At 47.1% G+C, this 19,543-nt stretch overlaps 2 protein-coding genes across 2 annotated transcripts; both read left to right on the forward strand.

The window, feature by feature from the left end:
- Window positions 1–8,790: 8,790 nt before the first annotated feature.
- Window positions 8,791–9,504, forward strand: LOC123723169 (the record flags this gene model as incomplete). Its single annotated transcript, XM_045685732.1, has 1 exon — window positions 8,791–9,504. A coding segment is annotated over one exon (714 nt), but the record flags the coding sequence as incomplete, so codon positions are not given.
- A 1,716-nt stretch (window positions 9,505–11,220) lies between these two features.
- On the forward strand, window positions 11,221–12,027 carry LOC123722879. Its single transcript, XM_045685446.1, has one exon. The coding sequence runs from the start codon at window positions 11,221–11,223 to the stop codon at window positions 12,025–12,027; it is 807 nt and encodes a 268-aa protein (XP_045541402.1).
- Window positions 12,028–19,543: the final 7,516 nt, after the last annotated feature.

Genomic DNA, 19,543 nt, shown 5'->3' on the forward strand with positions numbered 1-19,543 from the left:
AGGCGCCGGGTATGGATCCCATCCCTAACGTAGCTCTGAAGGCGGCAATGAAGGGAGAGCAAAATGGGTTTCAGGAGGTATTTAACAAGTGCCTCCAAGAAGATACTTTCTCCAAAATCTGGAAGAGACAGTGATTAGTACTTTTACCCAAGGGCAATAAAAACCCGGAAGACTCAAAGTCTTATCGTCCTCTATGCATGCTTATAAATTTAATGGATTTAACGTTATGTGGACTCCTAGATTCAGGTTTCAATTATTGGTAACGGTGCACACCAGTGATTGCTCAAAGCTGGTTATTCCATAGAATCTTTTGAAAATTCTAAGGTGACCGTAGCTGATGGTTCTGAATGTAATACAATGGGCTGTATGACATTACCTATTACATTTAACGGAGTTACCAAGGTTATTAAATTTTATGTGATTCCTTCTATAGTTTCTAACATTATATTAGGAGTAGATTTTTGGAAAGCCTTTAATTTGATGCCGGAAATATTTAAAAACATTTCATACATAGAAACGCCGCCTGATTTTTTGTTGAACAGTGCAAATTTAAACAGCCCGGTGACAGTTGTTAAATCTTTTCGTGATTTGACAGAAGGCTAAAGAGAGTCGGCGGAATCTATGGTCGAGAGTTTTCGCGATGTCTCGTTTGAACGCAAAGGGTTGGGCCGGACTAATTTAATTCAGCGCACGATTGAAATATGAAATAAATTCACTTTTTAGGTTTCATATTAGTTTAATAATTTGCACGATGCAATCACAATAAAGGAAGTTACAATAATGGAGTCGTGTAAAGTAAATAGGTGACAATTTATATTTGAGATGTATTAGACATACTTACGTTTATGTCCCTACTTAGGCCGAAACCGACTCCAAAATAACAATAATTATACTGTAAGATATTTGATGCAAAAGTATTTTAAAAGAATCAAACTAACAGCGAAACAGTGAATTTAACTCTACTTCATAATAATCCTCGCTGTAGTTAAAACTTTAACCGAACGTAAGTAAACAAAAATGTCAGACGTTCCGCAATGATGGAAAGAGACTGCCTCGAGCAGCAGCGCACGCTTCCTTATAAAACCTTTTTTTTGTGTGGCTACCCTCAACAGTCCTAACACGGCTTCTCCTGACATGAGACCGTCCTCGGGCTCGTTCTTCCAGCATCTTCAACACTGGAATTCATCTGTAACAATGGCCTAGAGTCTTTCGATACCAGCTCGTTGGCAGGCGCGATGCTGGCGCGCTGCTCGTCGTCAGGCGCTGCACTGGCGCGCTGCTCGGCAACAGGTGCTGCATTGGCGCGCTGCTCGCGACAGGTGCTGCACTGGCGCGCTGCTCGCGACAGGTGCTGCACTGGCGTGCTGCTCGCGACTGGTGCTGCACTGGCGTGCTGCTCGCGACTGATTGTAGACAGGCACCGCTCAGGCGCGCTGATTGTAGACAGGCACCGCTCAGGCGCGCTGATTGTAGACAGGCACCGCTCAGGCGCGCTGATTGTAGACAGGCACCGCTCAGGCGCGCTGATTGTAGACAGGCACCGCTCAGGCGCGCTGATTGTAGGCAGGCGCGGCTGTGGCGCGCTGCTTGTAGGCAGGCGCGGCTGTGGCGCGCTGCTTGTAGGCAGGCGCGGCTGTGGCGCGCTGATTGTAGGCAGGCGCGGCTGTGGCGTGCTGCTTGTAGGCGGGCGCGGCTGTGGCGCGCTGCTTGTAGGCGGGCGCGGCTGTGGCGCGCTGCTTGTAGGCGGGCGCGGCTGTGGCGCGCTGCTTGTAGGCGGGCGCGGTGCACAACACAGCTACATAGTAAGACCCGACCAAATCTGCATCTATATCAATAATGGTGTCCTCGGTTATTTGATCATAACTCTTTATGGTTTCAAAACATTCGACACATGACCATGCGAGCCATGACATCATTGGCAGCCCGCAGTATGCCAGATACTGAACGTCCCGCAGTCCGTTCAATGCCTTAATTCACAAGACCATGTAGGGCAAGCGTCCCGCAGTCCGTTGCCGATAGGAGCGTCCCGCAGTCCGTCCTCTACATGATATTAATGGCAGCCCGCAGTATGCCAGATACTGAACGTCCCGCAGTCCGTTCAATGCCTTAATTCACAAGACCATGTAGGGCAAGCGTCCCGCAGTCCGTTGCCGATAGGAGCGTCCCGCAGTCCGTCCTCTACATGATATTAATGGCAGCCCGCAGTATGCCAGATGCTGAACGTCCCGCAGTCCGTTCAATACCTTACTTCACAAGACCATGTAGGGCAAGCGTCCCGCAGTCCGTTGCCGATAGGAGCGTCCCGCAGTCCGTCCTCTACATGATATTGATGGCAACCCGCAGTTTGTCAGTTCTGAAGAAACCCTAGAAGCATCATTTCCTGATACAAAACGTCTCACAGTTCGTTCACAATCTCACTTCTGCAGTTGGGTATCCCGCAGTCTACGCAACGCAGAGCATCTCGACAATACATGGACAAAACAAACTGAACTAATAAAGGGCATCAATGACTATTACGACATAATGACATACGTCTGACTCAGGTAATGGCTTAACACAGTCAGCGCAACCGACTAGCCTTACAAGTTTACTTTAAAATGAAAAAATCATGTTGGCATGTAACGCGTTAAATCTTGCCACGACTCGGCTTTACCTGACCCTCAATAATAAACTGATCGAGGTATTCAATTTAAGATTGAAGTATAGAACACATCTTTAAATTAATTGAAAAGACTACTGTTGTCTTATTTGGCATCAAAACTTGAAATATAAAAATATTGGTTCGATCTTACCGCAGTACAAATTGAATAGATCGCATCCACAATCCTGTCTGCTGTGAAATACACAGACAGCGCGTGAGCCTCACTGCCCACATATTCCCATGCAGAATACACGGCTTGGTCCACGCTACCCTTGTTTCGCGAACACTGGTACGACTTTGATATCGACTCAACTTGCTACGACTATAACAATTATCACGGTAACGATCTGACATTTTTCTCTTTGCATTTATTTTTTACGAAAATGCAAACACAAACACAGAGTGAGCAAAGTGGATAGAATCACGCGGATCCTATCCCACTTCTGATGTAAGATATTTGATGCAAAAGTATTTTAAAAGAATCAAACTAACAGCGAAACAGTGAATTTAACTCTACTTCATAATAATCCTCGCTGTAGTTAAAACTTTAACCGAACGTAAGTAAACAAAAATGTCAGACGTTCCGCAATGATGGAAAGAGACTGCCTCGAGCAGCAGCGCACGCTTCCTTATAAAACCTTTTTTTTGTGTGGCTACCCTCAACAGTCCTAACAATACAATATAGACATGTTACAAGAAAGAAGAGAACTTTCTTTAGAGTTTAGAGACACGCAAAATACGCGCTTGTCGTGGAGTTGCGGAAAACTGAGCCCCTACTACTAACTACTAGAGTTTTGAGAGTTTTCATGACATTATTTTGTTTCTTTTTAGTGCATTTTGTTTGAAATTTTTTTTTATGTTACTTTTGAGTGCATTTTGTTTGAAATTGGTTTTTTTAGGTTACTTTTGAGTGCATTTTGTTTGAAATTGGTTTTTTAAGGTTACTTTTGAGTGCATTTTGTTTGAGATTGTTTTTTTTTTTTGAAGTCGGCTATTTTTTTTTTCTTAAAATTTTTGTTTTATTTCACAATTTTTAGTGAATTTGAAGTTCAATTACAAATTTCCTTAATACATATAAAGACACTAGCTGTGCCCGCGACTTCGTCCGCGTGAAATACTATTTTGGGTAGCATTTTTTTTGGGCTAATTATTTTATTTAACCAACGTGCTATGCTTTGATGTATGTAGAACATAGAAAGAGGTGTGCCCGGACCGCGCCAAATGTAGGTCCTGGGTCTCTGCCTACCCCTCTGGATTACGGGTCGTGAATTATGTTGTTGTTGTGGTTTTTACTTAAACTTATAAAAAATGCCAAAAAATATTAAACTTACAAAATATTCACATAAACATCTTCCCATACCAACTTTAATCCCCTATTCCGTTTTGTTACATTGCAACCTTGAGGGTAAAACTTTTACAAATTTCAAATGTCATATTTATTTATATCAAATCAGCAGCCTAAAAAATAAGTTTCAGGCTTCTAACTGTAAAAATGACGATACTTCCATATAAATTTCCACCCTTACTTTCAATCCCTTACAAACCCTTTTTCGCGTTGTAAAGTAGTCTTTATCCTTTCTCGGGCTCTAAACTAAATATTTGTAAAGGTAACAGCAAAGCATATTGAACAAAACATTCAACAAAATCTAAAATATTCCCAAACAAAATTTCATCCCTAATTGTTATTTAGCACCCTTAAGAGTAAACTTTTTTCAAATCCTTACTTAATATTATAAATGTGAAAGTAACTCTGTCTGTCTGTCTGTCTGTCTCGCTTTCACGCAAAAACTACTGAACCTATTTAAATGAAATTTTGTACACAGATAGTCTAGAGCCTGAGGATGGACATAGGACATACATTTTAACGCGAAAAAGGGGTTGTAAGGGGTTGAAAGTGGGGGTGAAAGTTTGTATGGAATTATCGTCATTTTTACAGGTAGAAGGTTGTAACTTATTTTCAAGGCTGCTAATTTGATAAAGATAAATAAGAAATTAAATTTTTGTAAAATTTTACCCCCAAGGGTGCTAAATAACAATAGGGGATGAAATTTTGTTTGGCAATATGTGAAGTTTTGTTGAATGTTTTCTTTAATATGTTTTGCTATTACCCTTACCAATATTTAGTCTAGAGCCTGAGGAAGGACATAGGGCACATTTTAACGCGAAAAAGGGTTTGCAAGGGGTTGAACGTGGGGGTGAAAGTTTGTATGCAATTATCGTCATTTTTACAGGTAGAAGGTTGTAACTTATTTTCAAGGCTGCTAATTTGATAAAGATAAATATGAAATTAAATTTTTGTAAAATTTTACCCCCAAGGGTGCTAAATAACAATAGGGGATGAAATTTTGTTTGGCAATATGTGAAGTTTTGTTGAATGTTTTCTTTAATATGTTTTGCTATTACCCTTACCAATATTTAGTCTAGAGCCTGAGGAAGGACATAGGGCACTTTTTAACGCGAAAAAGGGTTTGCAAGGGGTTGAACGTGGGGGTGAAAGTTTGTATGCAATTATCGTCATTTTAACTGTTGGAAGCTTGAAACTTATGTTGAGGTTGCTAATTCTATATAAATAAATATGAAATTAAATTTTTGTAAAAAATTTACCCCCAAGGGTGCTAAATAACAATAGGGGATGAAATTTTGATTGTCAATATGGTCGGTTTTGGTGAATGTTTTGTTGTTATCCTTGCCAATATTTGGTCTAGAGCCTCAGGAAAGACGTAGGCTACATTTTAACGCGAAAAGGGGGTTGTAAGGGGTTGAAAGAGGGGGTGGAAAATTGTATGGAAGTATCGTCTTTTTTTACGGTTAGAAGCTTGAAACTTATTTTTGTGGCTGCTAATTTGATATAAAGAAATTAATATTCAATATTTGAAAAAAGTTTACTCTTATGGGTGCTAAATAACAATTAGGGATGAAATTTTGTTTGGGAATATTTTAGATTTTGTTGAATGTTTTGTTCAATATGTTTTGCTGTTACCTTTACAAATATTTAGTTTAGAGCCCGAGAAAGGATAAAGACTACTTTACAACGCGAAAAAGGGTTTGTAAGGGATTGAAAGTAAGGGTGGAAATTTGTATGAAAGTATCGTCATTTTTACAGTTAGAAGCCTGAAACTTATTTTTGAGGTTGCTAATTCTATATAAATAAATAGGAAATTAAATTTTTGTTAAAATTTTGCCCCCAAGAGTGCTAAATAACAATAAGGGATGAAATTTTGTTAGGTAATATGTAAGGTTTTGGTGAATGTTTTGTTTAATATGTTTTGATGTTACCCTTACCAATATTTAGTCTAGAGCCTGAGGAAGGACAAAGCCTACTTTTTAACGCGAAAAAATTTTAATGTTGTCTTTTTAATGTGATCATCACAGGATGAAGGATGGGGCTCAAGCACGCTCATTGGGCGGTGCTGGGTACGGCGAGCACCGAGGTGCTGCCGTGCGGCGTGTTGGGGTGTTTTTCCGCGGGGCTATGCCGGACAGGGCCTCCCATACCGGACAGGCCCGCGGAAAACACCAGTGGATCCTTAGGGGTCGTAGGATGGGGGGCCTTCAAGGCCTTCGGCGCGGCAGGCATGGTCAACTCGGCCACCCTGTCGGGCAAATACGTCGGTGTGCGGCAGCACATTTAACTGCAGAGGACTTCGGTCGTGGGATGGTGGCCTTCTAGGCCGCGCATCGTGGTCAGGGACCTCACCCTGTATCGAAAGGCGGTTTCCGGTGTCCTATAACACTGGACAACTATGTATGTAATGGCATCTCGAAAAAAGAAACTACCCCAGGAGGGTACCCTCAGTTCGGCTGAGGGAGAATCCCTCCCTGTGGCTACGGCCTTGGCGAGAAATTTGGATTCTGAAGCATGCGATTTGGTTTTAAGGAAGGAAAAAGAGGTTGGTGTTGGGAACGGGAGACCTGCAGAGTGCCGTGAGGCGGCCCCAGGTCATACCAATGATGACAACATGGAGTGCGATGGTAGGGCAGCGTCGGATTCCGACTGCAGTCACATCGTCGTTTCCGAGAGGTCCCAGATTTCGGAAGCGGCCGCAGCGATGTTCGGCGCGAAGCGGCCCCGCCTCAGCGAGGGATCCGAGGACGAAGACCGGGCGGTGTCCCTAGCGTTGGCAAGGTGGCGCCAGCAAGAAAAGAGGGCTGCGACCAAAGCTCGGGCCAAGAATAAGGAGGAAGACCTCGAGAAGGAAGCTAAGATCGCTCGTTTCCGGCGCGAGACAAGGTCTGCGCTGTTTTCTCGACCTGCGGAAGGAACGGGAGAGAGATGCACCGCTCAGCTTCATGAGCAGGTGCAGGAGGACCTGGAGATTTTTAATTAAATAAATTAAATAAATTTTTAAATAAATAAATTTTTAATTTAAATTTTTAATGCCCACCATGCCGAATGGCTTGGCTCTCGAACCACCGATCACGCGGGGAGATCTGTCCATGACTTTGCCTTGTCCTATGATCTGACGCAGCTGGTTACATCGCCAACGCGAATACCAGATGTGGAAGATCATACACCTTCCCTGCTGGACCTTCTGCTGACCTCACATCCAGACAGCTACTCGGTTTCCGTCGACGCCCCCTTGGGGTCGTCGGACCACTGCCTGATCCGGACAACAGTGCCTATCTCGCGTCGCCCACGGCTCAAGCCAAATGGCCTCCGCCGAGTGTGGCACTACAGGTCAGCAGACTGGGATGAGATGCGGTCCTTTTTTGCATCCTACCCATGGGAGCAAGTTTGCTTCAAGCTGGACGATCCCGATGCCGTTGCCGACTCTGTCACCGATGTCGTGCTTCAGGGGATGGAACTATTTATTCCGTCATCTGTCGTGCCTATCGGGGGCAGCTCTCGGCCCTGGTATGGTCGATCCTGCAAATTAGCAGCGCGCTACAAGCAGGATTGTTACCGAGCCTGGGCTGAAGCGTCAGCGGCTAGGGATGTAAATACCAGCTTGCTCAAAAAGAAGTACAACTCCGCCTCCAGGTCCTTCAAAAGAGTTATTGCCAAGGCAAAGTCGGAACACGTGGCTAGCATTGGTGAGAGACTGGTGAAACTTCCTTCGGGAACTCGTGCGTTCTGGTCTCTCGCCAAGGCTGTCCAGGGGAATTTTTGTAAGCCATCTTTACCACCTTTGCGCAGGGGGGATGACTCGTTGGCCCACACCGCAAAAGAGAAGGCCGATCTTCTAGGCTCTCTTTTTGCGTCGAACTCGACTCTGGAGGATAAAGGTAGCTCACCGCCGAATATCCCGTGCGGTGACACCTTCATGTCCGAAATCCAGTTTCGCCAGAGATCAGTACGTAAAGTGCTGCATTCTCTGGACGTCCACAAGTCGAGTGGGCCTGACGGAATTCCTCCCATCGTGCTTAAGACTTGCGCTCCTGAGTTGGCACCGGTTTTAACGCGCCTGTTCCGGTTCCTCTACTCCTTAGGCATCGTCCCGAATTCATGGAAGACTGCCATAATCCACCCGATCCCAAAGAAAGGCGATAGCTCGGATCCGTCCAACTACAGGCCGATTGCCATTACCCCTTTGTTCTCAAAAGTCATGGAAACGACCGTCAATTGCCAGCTTATGAGGTACCTTGAGGAGCATCAGCTGATTAGCGATCGGCAGTATGGGTTCCGTCAGCGTCGCTCAGCTGGTGATCTTCTCGCGTACCTCACGCATCGATGGTCGGAGGCTATCGAGGGCAAGGGGGAGGCCCTGGCGGTTAGTTTGGACGTGGCCAAAGCCTTTGATCGGGTGTGGCACAAAGCACTTCTTGCGAAGTTGCCTTCCTACGGGCTGCCCGAGAAACTATGCGACTGGATTTCTAGCTTCTTGGAGGGTCGGAGCATCAAGGTCGTTGTTGACGGTGCGTGCTCTGACCCGAAACCAATCAACGCTGGTGTCCCACAGGGCTGTGTACTGTCGCCCACATTGTTTCTTCTGCATATCAATGACATGCTGCAATTCAGCAACATTCATTGTTATGCAGACGATAGCACGTGTGACGCACTGTACACGGCCCGTGCCAATGTTTCTCGGGCTACTGCCGATGAGAACCGGACCAAACTTGTGTCTGAACTGGAGACCCTACTGGGTGAAGTTTCGGATTGGGGTCGACGAAATCTCGTTGAATTCAATCCCAAAAAGACACAAGTATGCGCCATTACCGCTAAAAAACAACCCTTTGTCGTAGATCTTCGTTTTAAGGGCACTCCCCTGGTTGCCTCAGCCAGTATCGGTATTCTCGGCGTTGACATATCGAGTGACGTTCAGTTTCGCGGTCACTTGGAAGACAAGGCCAAGCTGGCCTCCAAAAAGCTGGGTGTGCTCAGTAGGGCGAAGCAGTATTTCCAGCCGGGCCACCGCCTACAACTGTACAAGGCGCAAGTTCGGCCCCACATGGAATACTGCTCGCACCTCTGGGCGGGAGCACCCCAATACCAGCTTCTTCCATTTGACCGCATACAACGGAGAGCGACTCGAATCGTCAACGACCGAGCTCTTACCGATCGGCTTGATACTCTGGCCTTGCGGAGGGACGTTAGTTCCCTCTGCATTTTTTATCGTTTATACCACGGGGAGTGTTCCGAAGAACTGTTTGGAACGATTCCTGCCGCCGAGTTTCGTCATCGGACGACCCGACAGACCGCCAGGTACCATCCATACCATCTGGATGGCTGGCATTCCACAACAGTGCGGTTCTCGCGAAATTTCTTGCCGCGCACGGCCGTGTTGTGGAATGGTCTGTCCTCGGCGGTATTTCCAAACCACTACGACTTAGGGTCCTTCAAGAAGCGAGCATATCTCTTTCTTAAAGGCCGGCAACGCATCTGTAATTCTCGTAGTGTTGCGGATGTCCATGGGCGTCGATGATCACTTCGATGTTCGCGCCGCTCGTTTGCCTCCTTCTCTTATAAAAAAAAAAAAAAAAAAAAGATTATAATGAAGGTGGCGACCAAGTCGTCCAACCTAAAGGGTACCTTTGTGCGAGCCTTGAAGGACGCTGCGGCATCCATCAAGGAAGCTGTGGAAGTCCTCGGGGCTCGCACACAAACGGAAGATACACAGCAGCTGCAGGCAGACAATGCCCGCCTGCGCGCCGAGATGGACGCACTCCGTAAGGAGCTTGCTGCCATCAAGGAGGACCTGCGGACACGGGGTTCCGCTGGCCATTCCGACCCTGATGTGACATTGGAGGCCGCCCCCGCATCACGGCCCCCACAAACACAAACACCGAGCGAGACGCCCTCCGTGGAGGAGATCTGTCGTGCAGTGATGGTTCAGGTCGGGGGGATGATGAACGCCCGCCTGGCCTCGCTGGAAGACAGACTTCTCCCGGAGAAGAACCTGCGGCCGCCTCTCGCGGCCGATACGAGGAAGGACGGGAGCACGTACGCCGACAAACTTGCGCGGCAACAGACGGCACCCAAAGTGGCGGCTCAACCCGGCCCCAGTGGCACTCAAAGGAAAGCCCCATCGGCGCCACACCAGAGCCCGTCTGGTCCTGCCCAGACCTCCTTACCCGCTAGCGGGGAAAAAGAGAAAAGACAGAGGAGGAGAAAAAGGAAGAAGAAGAAGAAGAAGAAAGACCCACCACCCGGGCAGCAGCCGTCGCAGCCCGCGGTTGGCGAGTGGACAAAGGTGGGCCCTAAAAGGCGGCATCAGGTGAAGAGTGGTGCTGCAAAGCTGCATGTGCCTCGGTCGTCGGCAGTTGTCATTACGCTGCAGCCGGGCGCTGCGGAGCAGGGTGCCACCTACGCCAGCGTCATCGCCTCGGCGAAGGAGAAAATAAACCCAGCCGAGTTCGGAGCCCAGGGCGTTCGCCTTCGGAAGGCTGCCAATGGGGGACGTGTCTTCGAGTTCCCGGGCGCCTCTAGCGGACTCCCTGGCCCAAAGGCTCCGGGAGGTCCTGGATGGTGGTGTCGTCCCCGTCTCCCGGCCTATTAAGTCCGTGGCCCTACGGGTGGCAGGCTTGGACGACGCCACCACCAGTGCCGAGGTGGTTGCCGCCATTGCTGCAGCGGGAGGGTGCCCCGCCGAGCAGCTACGGGCCGGCGCAATGTCGACCGGCCGCGAAGGACTGGGATCAGTCGTGGTCCAGTGTCCCGTCGCGGCTGCAAAGAAGATTGCGACCGTCGGCCGCCTACTGGTGGGTTGGGTGTCCGCCCAGGCCAGGTTGCTAGATGCCCGCCCCATCAGGTGCTTCAGGTGCCTGGCTCCAGGGCACATATCTTGCTAGTGCCAAGAGGGAGTAGACCGCTCCGGGCTCTGTTTCCGGTGCGGTCAACCAGGTCACAAGGCCCGCGGATGCACGGCCGCGCTTCACTGCGTCGTCTGCGCCGCGGCTGGCGCCCCTGCAGAGCACCATGTCGGGAGCAAGGCGTGCATCCCCCCATCCAATGGGAGGAGGAAAAAGAAGGGAGGAGAGGAAGGTCCGAGCCCGACGGCCGGTCAGTCCTCGGACTCATCCCAACAGGCAGCGGCGCCGGGGGCTGAGGAGGTAGCTATGGTCGTCGAATAATGGCCCTCAACCTCCTCCAGGCCAATATCAATCACTCCGCCAGAGCTCAGGACCTTCTGTTCTAGAGCATGGCGGAGTGGAGGATACATGTGGCGGTGGTAGCCGAGCCCTACCGGGTCCCGTCTGGGGATGATTGGGTGGGGGACACAGACGGGCTGGTGGCCTTAACGTCCCGGTCCGTCACAGGCTCTCCGGCCTTCGCGGACGTAGTCCGAGGTCAGGGATACGTGGCGGCCCTCATCGGCGACATCTTGGTGGTCGGGGTGTACTTCTCGCCGAATCGGAGTCTCGCCGACTTCGAGGCATTTATCTCTGAGATCGGCGTCCTGATAGGCAGAAGTCGATCCACCCGAGTGCTCGTCGCGGGGGACCTCAACGCCAAATCCTCGGCTTGGGGATGCCCGACGACGGATCCGCGGGGCCGGGAGTTGGAAGATTGGGCGACGGAGACCGGACTCATGGTCCTCAACCGGGGGTCGGTCAACACGTGCGTGCGGCGTCAAGGCGGCTCCATTGTTGATGTCGCCTTCGCCGATGCCGTCCTGGCACGCCGTGTTTGTGCCTGGCACGTGGTCGAGGACGTGGAGACGCTTTCGGACCACCGTTACGTGAGGTTCGGCATATCCGCGTCCCCGTCCAACCTGAGTGGCCCAGATCGGCCCCTGAGCGGGGAGGGTCCACGGTGGTCTTTGTCACGGATGGACCGGGACTTTTTGGTCGAGGCCGCTCTCGTCGAGGCGTGGTTTTCTGCGCCCCGGGAGCGTGTCGACGAGGTCGGTGAAGAGGCGGCGCGATTGGGTGCGGCCATGGCGCGGGTTTGTGACGGGGCTATGCCCAGGGTCCGATCCGTCCCCTCCAGACGGCCGGTGTACTAGTGGATAGCCGAGCTCACGCTGCTGCGCAGTACTTGCGTGGCGGCGAGACGCCGGTATACCCGCTGCCGTCGGCGGAGGCGCCGGGACGCTATGGAGGAAGAGCGGCTCTACTCCCTCTACAGGAGTGCGGTCAAGGCCCTTCGGGTGGCTATCGGCGCGGCGAAGGACCAGGCGGACGATGAGATGCTGAGGGCTCTGGATAGTGATCCATTCGGGAGGCCCTACAAGGCCGTGCGGCGAAAGCTCCGGTCTAGGGGCCCTCCCATCACCCAGAGTCTTCAGCCACATGACGTCGACGCGGTGGTCTCGGGCCTGTTCCCGCCGGCAGCTGCCGGTTTCAAGGCGCCTGATATGGCTGAATTCACTGGGGAGGGAGGAGATCCAGGAGCACCGCCGGTAACGAAGGATGAGCTGAGGGCGGCGGTGTTGAGCATGCGCGCCAAAAACACTGCTCCCGGCCCCGACGGTGTGCCCGGCCGCGCCTGGGTCCTAGCGCTGGAGCCGCTCGGACCGTGGATACGGGCATTATTCCAGGCCTGTTTGGAGCGCGGCCAGTTCCCGAGTGAGTGGAAGAGGGGGAAACTGGTCCTTCTCAAAAAGGACGGCCGTCCGGCCCTCGAGCCGTCGGCGTACCGACCGATAGTTCTGCTGGACGAGATCAGCAAGCTCTTTGAGCGGGTGATTGCCGCTCGTCTCGTCCAGCACCTGGAGAGGGTGGGGCCGAATCTCAGCGCCAACCAGTTCGGCTTCCGCACTGGCAGGTCCACCCTGGACGCCATAGCGCGGGTGAGGGACCTTGCGGAAGATGCGGAGTCCCGGGGCGAAGTGCTGTTGGTGGTGTCTTTGGACATCTCCAACGCCTTCAACACCTTGCCCTGGGAAACCAGGGAGGCGCTGGGATACCACGGTTTCCCGCCGTACCTTCGGAGGATCGTCGCGGCCTACCTCTCCGAACGCTCGGTCGCGTACCCAACCAGCGTCGGCTGGTCCCAGCGGGCAACGTCGTGTGGTGTTCCGCAGGGGTTGGTTCTCGCTCCTATGGAACATCGGGTACGACTGGGTGCTGCGCCAGCCCCTCCCGGGTGGCGTTGAAGTCGTGTGTTACGCAGACGACACCTTGGTGACGGCGCGGGGCAGCACTCACAGGGAGGCCCGATGCAGGGCTACGGCTGGCTTGGCCATTATGGTGGCCAGAATCCACCGTCTGGGTTTGGAGGTTGCATTGCACAAGTCTGAGGCCATGTATTTTTACGGGCCTCGACGAGCACCTCCAACCCAGTCCGCGATTGTGGTGGGCGGGACTTTCATCGGCGTCGGAGGTACGATGAAGTACCTTGGACTCGTCCTTGACAGCCGATGGAAATTTGAAGAGCACTTCCGGCGACTGGTACCGAAGCTCCTGGGGGCGGCCGGGGGCCTTAGCCGGCTCCTGCCGAACCTTGGCGGCCCGGGCTCGCGGTGTCGTCGCCTGTACACAGGCGTCGTGCGATCCATGGCGCTGTACGGTGCGCCCATCTGGGCAGACACTCTGACCGCCCGGACTCGGGCCCTGCTGCGCAAGCCGCAAAGGGTCATGGCGGTTAGAGTGACCCGTGGATATCGCACAGTGTCGTGCGACGCGGCCTGTGTGCTGGCGGGGACGCCGCCATGGGACCTCGTCGCGGAGGTGCTCTCCGGCGCCTACTGGCGGAGGGCGGAAGCCCGTCCCGGGGGGAGCCTCCTCCCGCGGTCGAGGAGGGTGCGTGGCGGCGGGCGGCGGAGGCGCAGCTCATCGCTGTCTGGCGGGAGCGGCTGCTCACGGCGTCCGCAGGCCAACGCACGATTGAGGCGATCCGGCCCGTCCTCGAGCTCTGGATGGGTCGGAAGCACGGCGCTCTCACGTTCCGTCTGGTGCAGGTACTCTCGGGGCACGGTTGTTTCGGGGCGTATCTGTGCCGGATTGCGCGGCGAGAGCCCAGTGCGAGGTGCCACGAGTGTGGCCATGCTGAGGACACGGCCCAGCACACGCTGGAGTTCTGTGGGCACTGGTAGGACCAGCGCGCCGCACTCGCGGCAGAAATAGGGAGGGACCTCTCGCTACCCGCTGTCGTCAACGCGATGGTGCGTAGCGAGAGTTCCTGGAACGCTGTCGCCTCCTTTTGCGAGGAGGTGATGGCGCTGAAGGAGGCGGCAGAACGACGGCGAGAGGAGGACGCAGCCGCGGACCCTCTTCGCCGACGTCGCGATGGACGCAGGCGGCAGGCGCACACCCGCCGTCTACCTCCATAGCGGAGAGCTCCGGGCGATGGACGGCCCATTGCCCCATCGTCCGCCGCATACCTTTTTAGGTGCTAGGCGCTCCCAGCGTTATGGGTGCGCCTGATGACGCGCGTTGTGGGGGGTACTCCCTGCCCCCGTGAGGTTGTGAGTCTGCGGTAGCGGACGGTCGCCGGCTGGGTCGCGGAAGATTGCGCGAGTGTTCCCGTGTCCCAGCCGCAAGGCGACGTGGAGGGCCTGAGGGGTTTTAGTGGGTATGGCCGAACGTCTTTAGGCGAGTCTCACACTCCAATAGCGTCGGAAATAGGGCATGAATTTAATTGATGTTTCTGAAGAAAAAAATGGTTATTGTGAGAAAACTATAAACTTTATTTAGCACATTTAAAGAGCTACAATTCGCCATACATCATTTTTATGTAGGTCCTAGTTTAGCCTACGTAAGCGCTGAAAGCAAAAATGACCCTCATTTTCGCAACAAATTTTGAAGCTATATTCAAAATCTACTAGTCTTCTAGTTATTTAAAAAAAAAAAAAATGGGACCCACCTGCAAGTAGTGATGCAACGGAAGTGTCTTACCGGAACCAGAAACGGAAACAGATGTCAAAAATAAATTTTAGCAGAAACGGAAACAGAAACGGAAGCGGAAACAGAAGTGTAAATATTAAAAAACATATTTACAAAGTTTTTTTTTTGGTAAGAACAGTTTGTATTCGTTTTTAATTTATTAAGGCATTGGATATCGGTGTCCTTTAGCCTTCAATATATGTATTTTTACTGTGCTACAATAAGTTAAAATACGTTTTTTTTATTTATTTTCAGGAAACAAAATTACACTATTTACAAATTAATGTTCGCCAAACCACTCGTGGTGATAAACAACAAATATATTTCTTTTCTAATACATTCACTGATGACCACTCGGATCCGAGTGGGCAGAGCTATTAGTAGCGGCGCCTCCCCCTTGGATCCGAGCGAGGGGCCCGTTCACTTTGTAGTAGCCAGTAAGCCGCCGGCGTTTGAAACAAGTCCATGTTGCTTTGTGTGGCCACTCTGGCAATATAGTCAACTAACGAAAAAGAGTATTAGTTTCATTCTTACAATGTTGTAGTGATTAGTACCACGTTCGTACGGAGGCAAACATACAAATATCTTGTATCACATGAAGCTAAGGCTGAACTTTATGTTTGTATGTATATTTTTTAAATATATGTATGTCCTGTATGTGTGTGTACGTGTGTGTGTATGCGTTTATGTTTATGTGTGTGTGTGTGTGTGTATACGTGTGTGTATGTGTGGGTGTGTATGAAATGTTACAAGATCTTGAACCGAGAAGATAAAAGCTGGTTTTGATTAGTATCCTTACATGTTTTACTCAATATTCTGGAATGTGATGAAAAACTTGACTTTTACAAAATCTTGTAACATATTAGTACACAGAAATTCAATCGGGGAACAAATATCTACATACGATTATTAGTGAACTAAACCATTGCCATCCCTAGTGCTCAAAATGATGATCCCTAGCGCTCAAAATGATAATCCCTAGCGCTCAAATACAAAAAACATTATTAATTTAACACTCCCAGATAAACTAAATAAAAATTCACCTTAAAATGTTTTGGCTCCCGGCTGTTGCCTTTTTTATTTTGTAAACAGTGAATGTGTTAAGTATCAAAAACACCAAATCTAGATTAGAAAAATATATAATTATTAGGCACTTGACTTGCAATCTGCAGGGCCTGGGTTCGAATCCCGCTATGTACCAATGTGTTTTTCGATTTAGATATGTACATTTATCCGACGTTCCTACGGTGAAAGAAAACATAGTGATGCTGCCTGCACATATCTGAGAAAAAATTTAATGATATGTGTGAAGTCAACCCGCTCTGGGCCAGCGTGGTTGACTATGGCCTAGTCACCTCTAATTTGGGGTAGGCTCCGAGCCCCTCAGTGGGGATGTATAGTGAGCTGATGATAATAACGATTGTAGGACCACAGGGTCCCTAAAGATGATTAAGGACAGACACTGGCTCACCACTACCACACTGGAGCGCAGGCGCACGTCCGCTTCGTACCGCGTTCGTCACTCAACTACCCAGAGACAGCTGTGCCTTCCAGTGTGGTACATGAGACAGTGAATTGTATCTATTCCATAGACACAAACACTACATCCCTTCCTTGTTAACAAGTTTTATTTTATTATTATTTACAACTCAATCAACATCTTATATATATTTTTTACTGTAATTATAAATTAATAATTTCCAACCAGATTGTTTCATTCATTAATGTTTGATGTATCTTCATTTAAATTTTCATTACATTTCCATTCCCCTTCCACTCTTTTTAGATGTGTAACGTGCATTCTTAGTATTTGTCCAGTTTCTTCATTCCTTACCGTGACATGTAGTTCCGACTACATGAGGCGTAGAGATAAATGTACTTGCAAGTTTGTTTGTCCTATCTTATTCTTTAACATAAATTTCGAGTCCTTTGGGGCAACCTCAATTCCAATTGAATGGAATTCTCTGTAGTCAGCAATAGAAGTTTTTCAAATTTAATGGTAACCGAAGTGTTTCCAATTTAATGGTAACCTGAGTGTTTCCAATTAAATATGGTAATCTAACTGTTTCCAATTAAATGGTAATCTAACTGTTTCCAATTAAATGGTAATTTAACTGTTTCCAATTTAATGGTAATCTAAGTGTTTCCAATTTAATGGTAACCTAAGTGTTTCCAATTTAATGGTAACCTAACTGTTTCCAATTTAATGGTAATCTAAGTGTTTCCAATTAAATGGTAATCTAACTGTTTCCAATTAAATGGTAATCTAACTGTTTCCAATTTAATGGTAACCTAAGTGTTTCCAATTTAATGGTAATCTAAGTGTTTCCAATTTAATGGTAACCTAAGTGTTTCCAATTTAATGGTAACCTAAGTGTTTCCAATTTAATGGTAACCTAACTGTTTCCAATTTAATGGTAACCTAAGTGTTTCCAATTTAATGGTAACCTAACTGTTTCCAATTTAATGGTAACCTAAGTGTTTCCAATTTAATGGTAACCTAAGTGTTTCCAATTTAATGGTAACCTAAGTGTTTCCAATTTAATGGTAACCTAAGTGTTTCCAATTTAACGGTAACCTAAGTGTTTCCAATTTAATGGTAACCTCAATTCCAATTGAATGGAATTCTCTGTGTTCATTGACACTGTATTAATCCAATTTAATGTATTCACATCTACTGAAAATCATTACCACCAATTTAATTTTTTGATTACCGAACTCCAACTAATGAACTTTATAACAAACAAAATTACTTAATGTCACTAAAATGTTTAAATTTAAGACTTGTACTCTCATAATGAACATAACAAATAAAAATATTAAGTCTAACATTAAACTCGAAAAAAGAGAACAACATAACTGACGTAACAAACACAAATTAAAATTTATTACTCCGCGAACTATCTATGGAATAAAACTATTTCGTTCGAAGGCGTTCAAATGTTTAACAACTGTCAGACGAGATAAAGAATTGTAACAGTATTAATGCTTTCAAAAATAAACTTAAATCATATATCATCGCTGAACTGTAATAATCTCTCAATGTTATCTACATATATAACTTTGTCATTTCTGTCAAGTTAGATTCTCTTCTATAGTTGTGTTAAGGTTTATTTTGCTTTATATTGATCCTGTATTCTGTATCTATATTACGAATTAAACCCGCAAGCCTGTATGATATACATATTTATTTTTCGGGTATATCAATAATTGTTCAGCATAGTTTAATAACATTTAAAACTTCACAAAACATTTGTTTATAGCAAACGCTTTAAACTTACACCTTCCTTACAACGCACAGAAAAACTATAACTATTACTTTAAATAAGTGCAATTACTCATAACTATTTTTTAAAATAAAATTACGAGCACGGATTTACAGAAGTTGTTTACGCACGGCGGTACGGTTCCGAACATATCTACTCCTCTTTTTTTTTTTCATTGTAAGTGAAGCATTGTGTTTGTTTTTTTTTTTCAAATGAGAAATAAACATCTTTAACCTAAACCTAATGGTAGTGATGATTAAATGATGTACTCATCGAACAACGCCATCAGAAGTCATGTCGTCATAACAAGAACAATGTTTACATTTCCGTGCATGTGACTGTACAACCAATTTAATGGATATCTGCAATAACACGGGTCAACATGAAATTTGACTTTGATTGCAAAGCATTAAATTTCGGTAGTTTAGGTCGTAATTAGACGGAAAAAAAATATATGGCATGAAAAACTTTGCTTTTGTGCTTAGAAGACTGATTGAACGAAATTTTAAAAAATCTCGGATTTTAATTTTCGATTGAAAATAAAACTATTGAAATAAAAATGTTTATTATTTTTATTAAGTTTTACTATCAAATAAGCTTACAGAAAAGTGGAAAATAACTTAAAAGTGCACACTTTTACTTTTTCTTTTATGTTCATAGCTACTTTCTCTGAATAAACCCCAAATACAGTCGCCCATTATGTTTTCATTGTATTGGCCTTTATAGCGTTGTTCAAAATTCATGATGTCCTGATGGAAACGTTCTCCTTGCTCTTTGGAATAGGCTCTCATATTGTTTTTAAATTTATCCAAATGAGCATGCAGCATATGTACTTTTAATGACATCCTGCAGCCAATGGCCTTAAAATTTGTAAGCATATCCTCAACCAACTTTTCGTAGTTTTCAGCTTTATTATTTCCTAAAAATCCAGAAACTACTGCTTTAAAACTGTTCCAACTTGCTTTTTGAGTACGATTCAGCAACGTTAGAAATTTTTCATCAGCGAAAATCTGTCTTATTTGCGGACCAACAAAAACCCCAGCTTTAACCTTTGCTTCCGATAACTTCGGAAAAAATTTATTATAACTATCACAAAAGCAAACTTTATACCGAAAAAAGGTATTTTCTTTTCGTTTTTGTGCATAACTAACTGGAAAATAATAGTATAAACTTTAGGACAAAGAACGAAAATTTTTTTGTAGAGTCGTGTAATTAACAACTGATATAGGAGAACGGTAGGTCTTGTTTCTAACAAACATTTTACGTATAATTTAGATATATTTTGTAATACAAAACAAAACAACAAAAGTGTGAAACAACATTATCACTATCAGTGGCTGCAATGAACTCCCCCTCGGAGATATACTATGATCGCCATGAATAGTACGAAGAAAAGTATATAGATTAACCTTAAATTAAGATGAAATAT

Source organism: Papilio machaon, chromosome W, assembly GCF_912999745.1.
Source record: "Papilio machaon chromosome W, ilPapMach1.1, whole genome shotgun sequence".
Taxonomy (NCBI): domain Eukaryota; kingdom Metazoa; phylum Arthropoda; class Insecta; order Lepidoptera; family Papilionidae; genus Papilio; species Papilio machaon.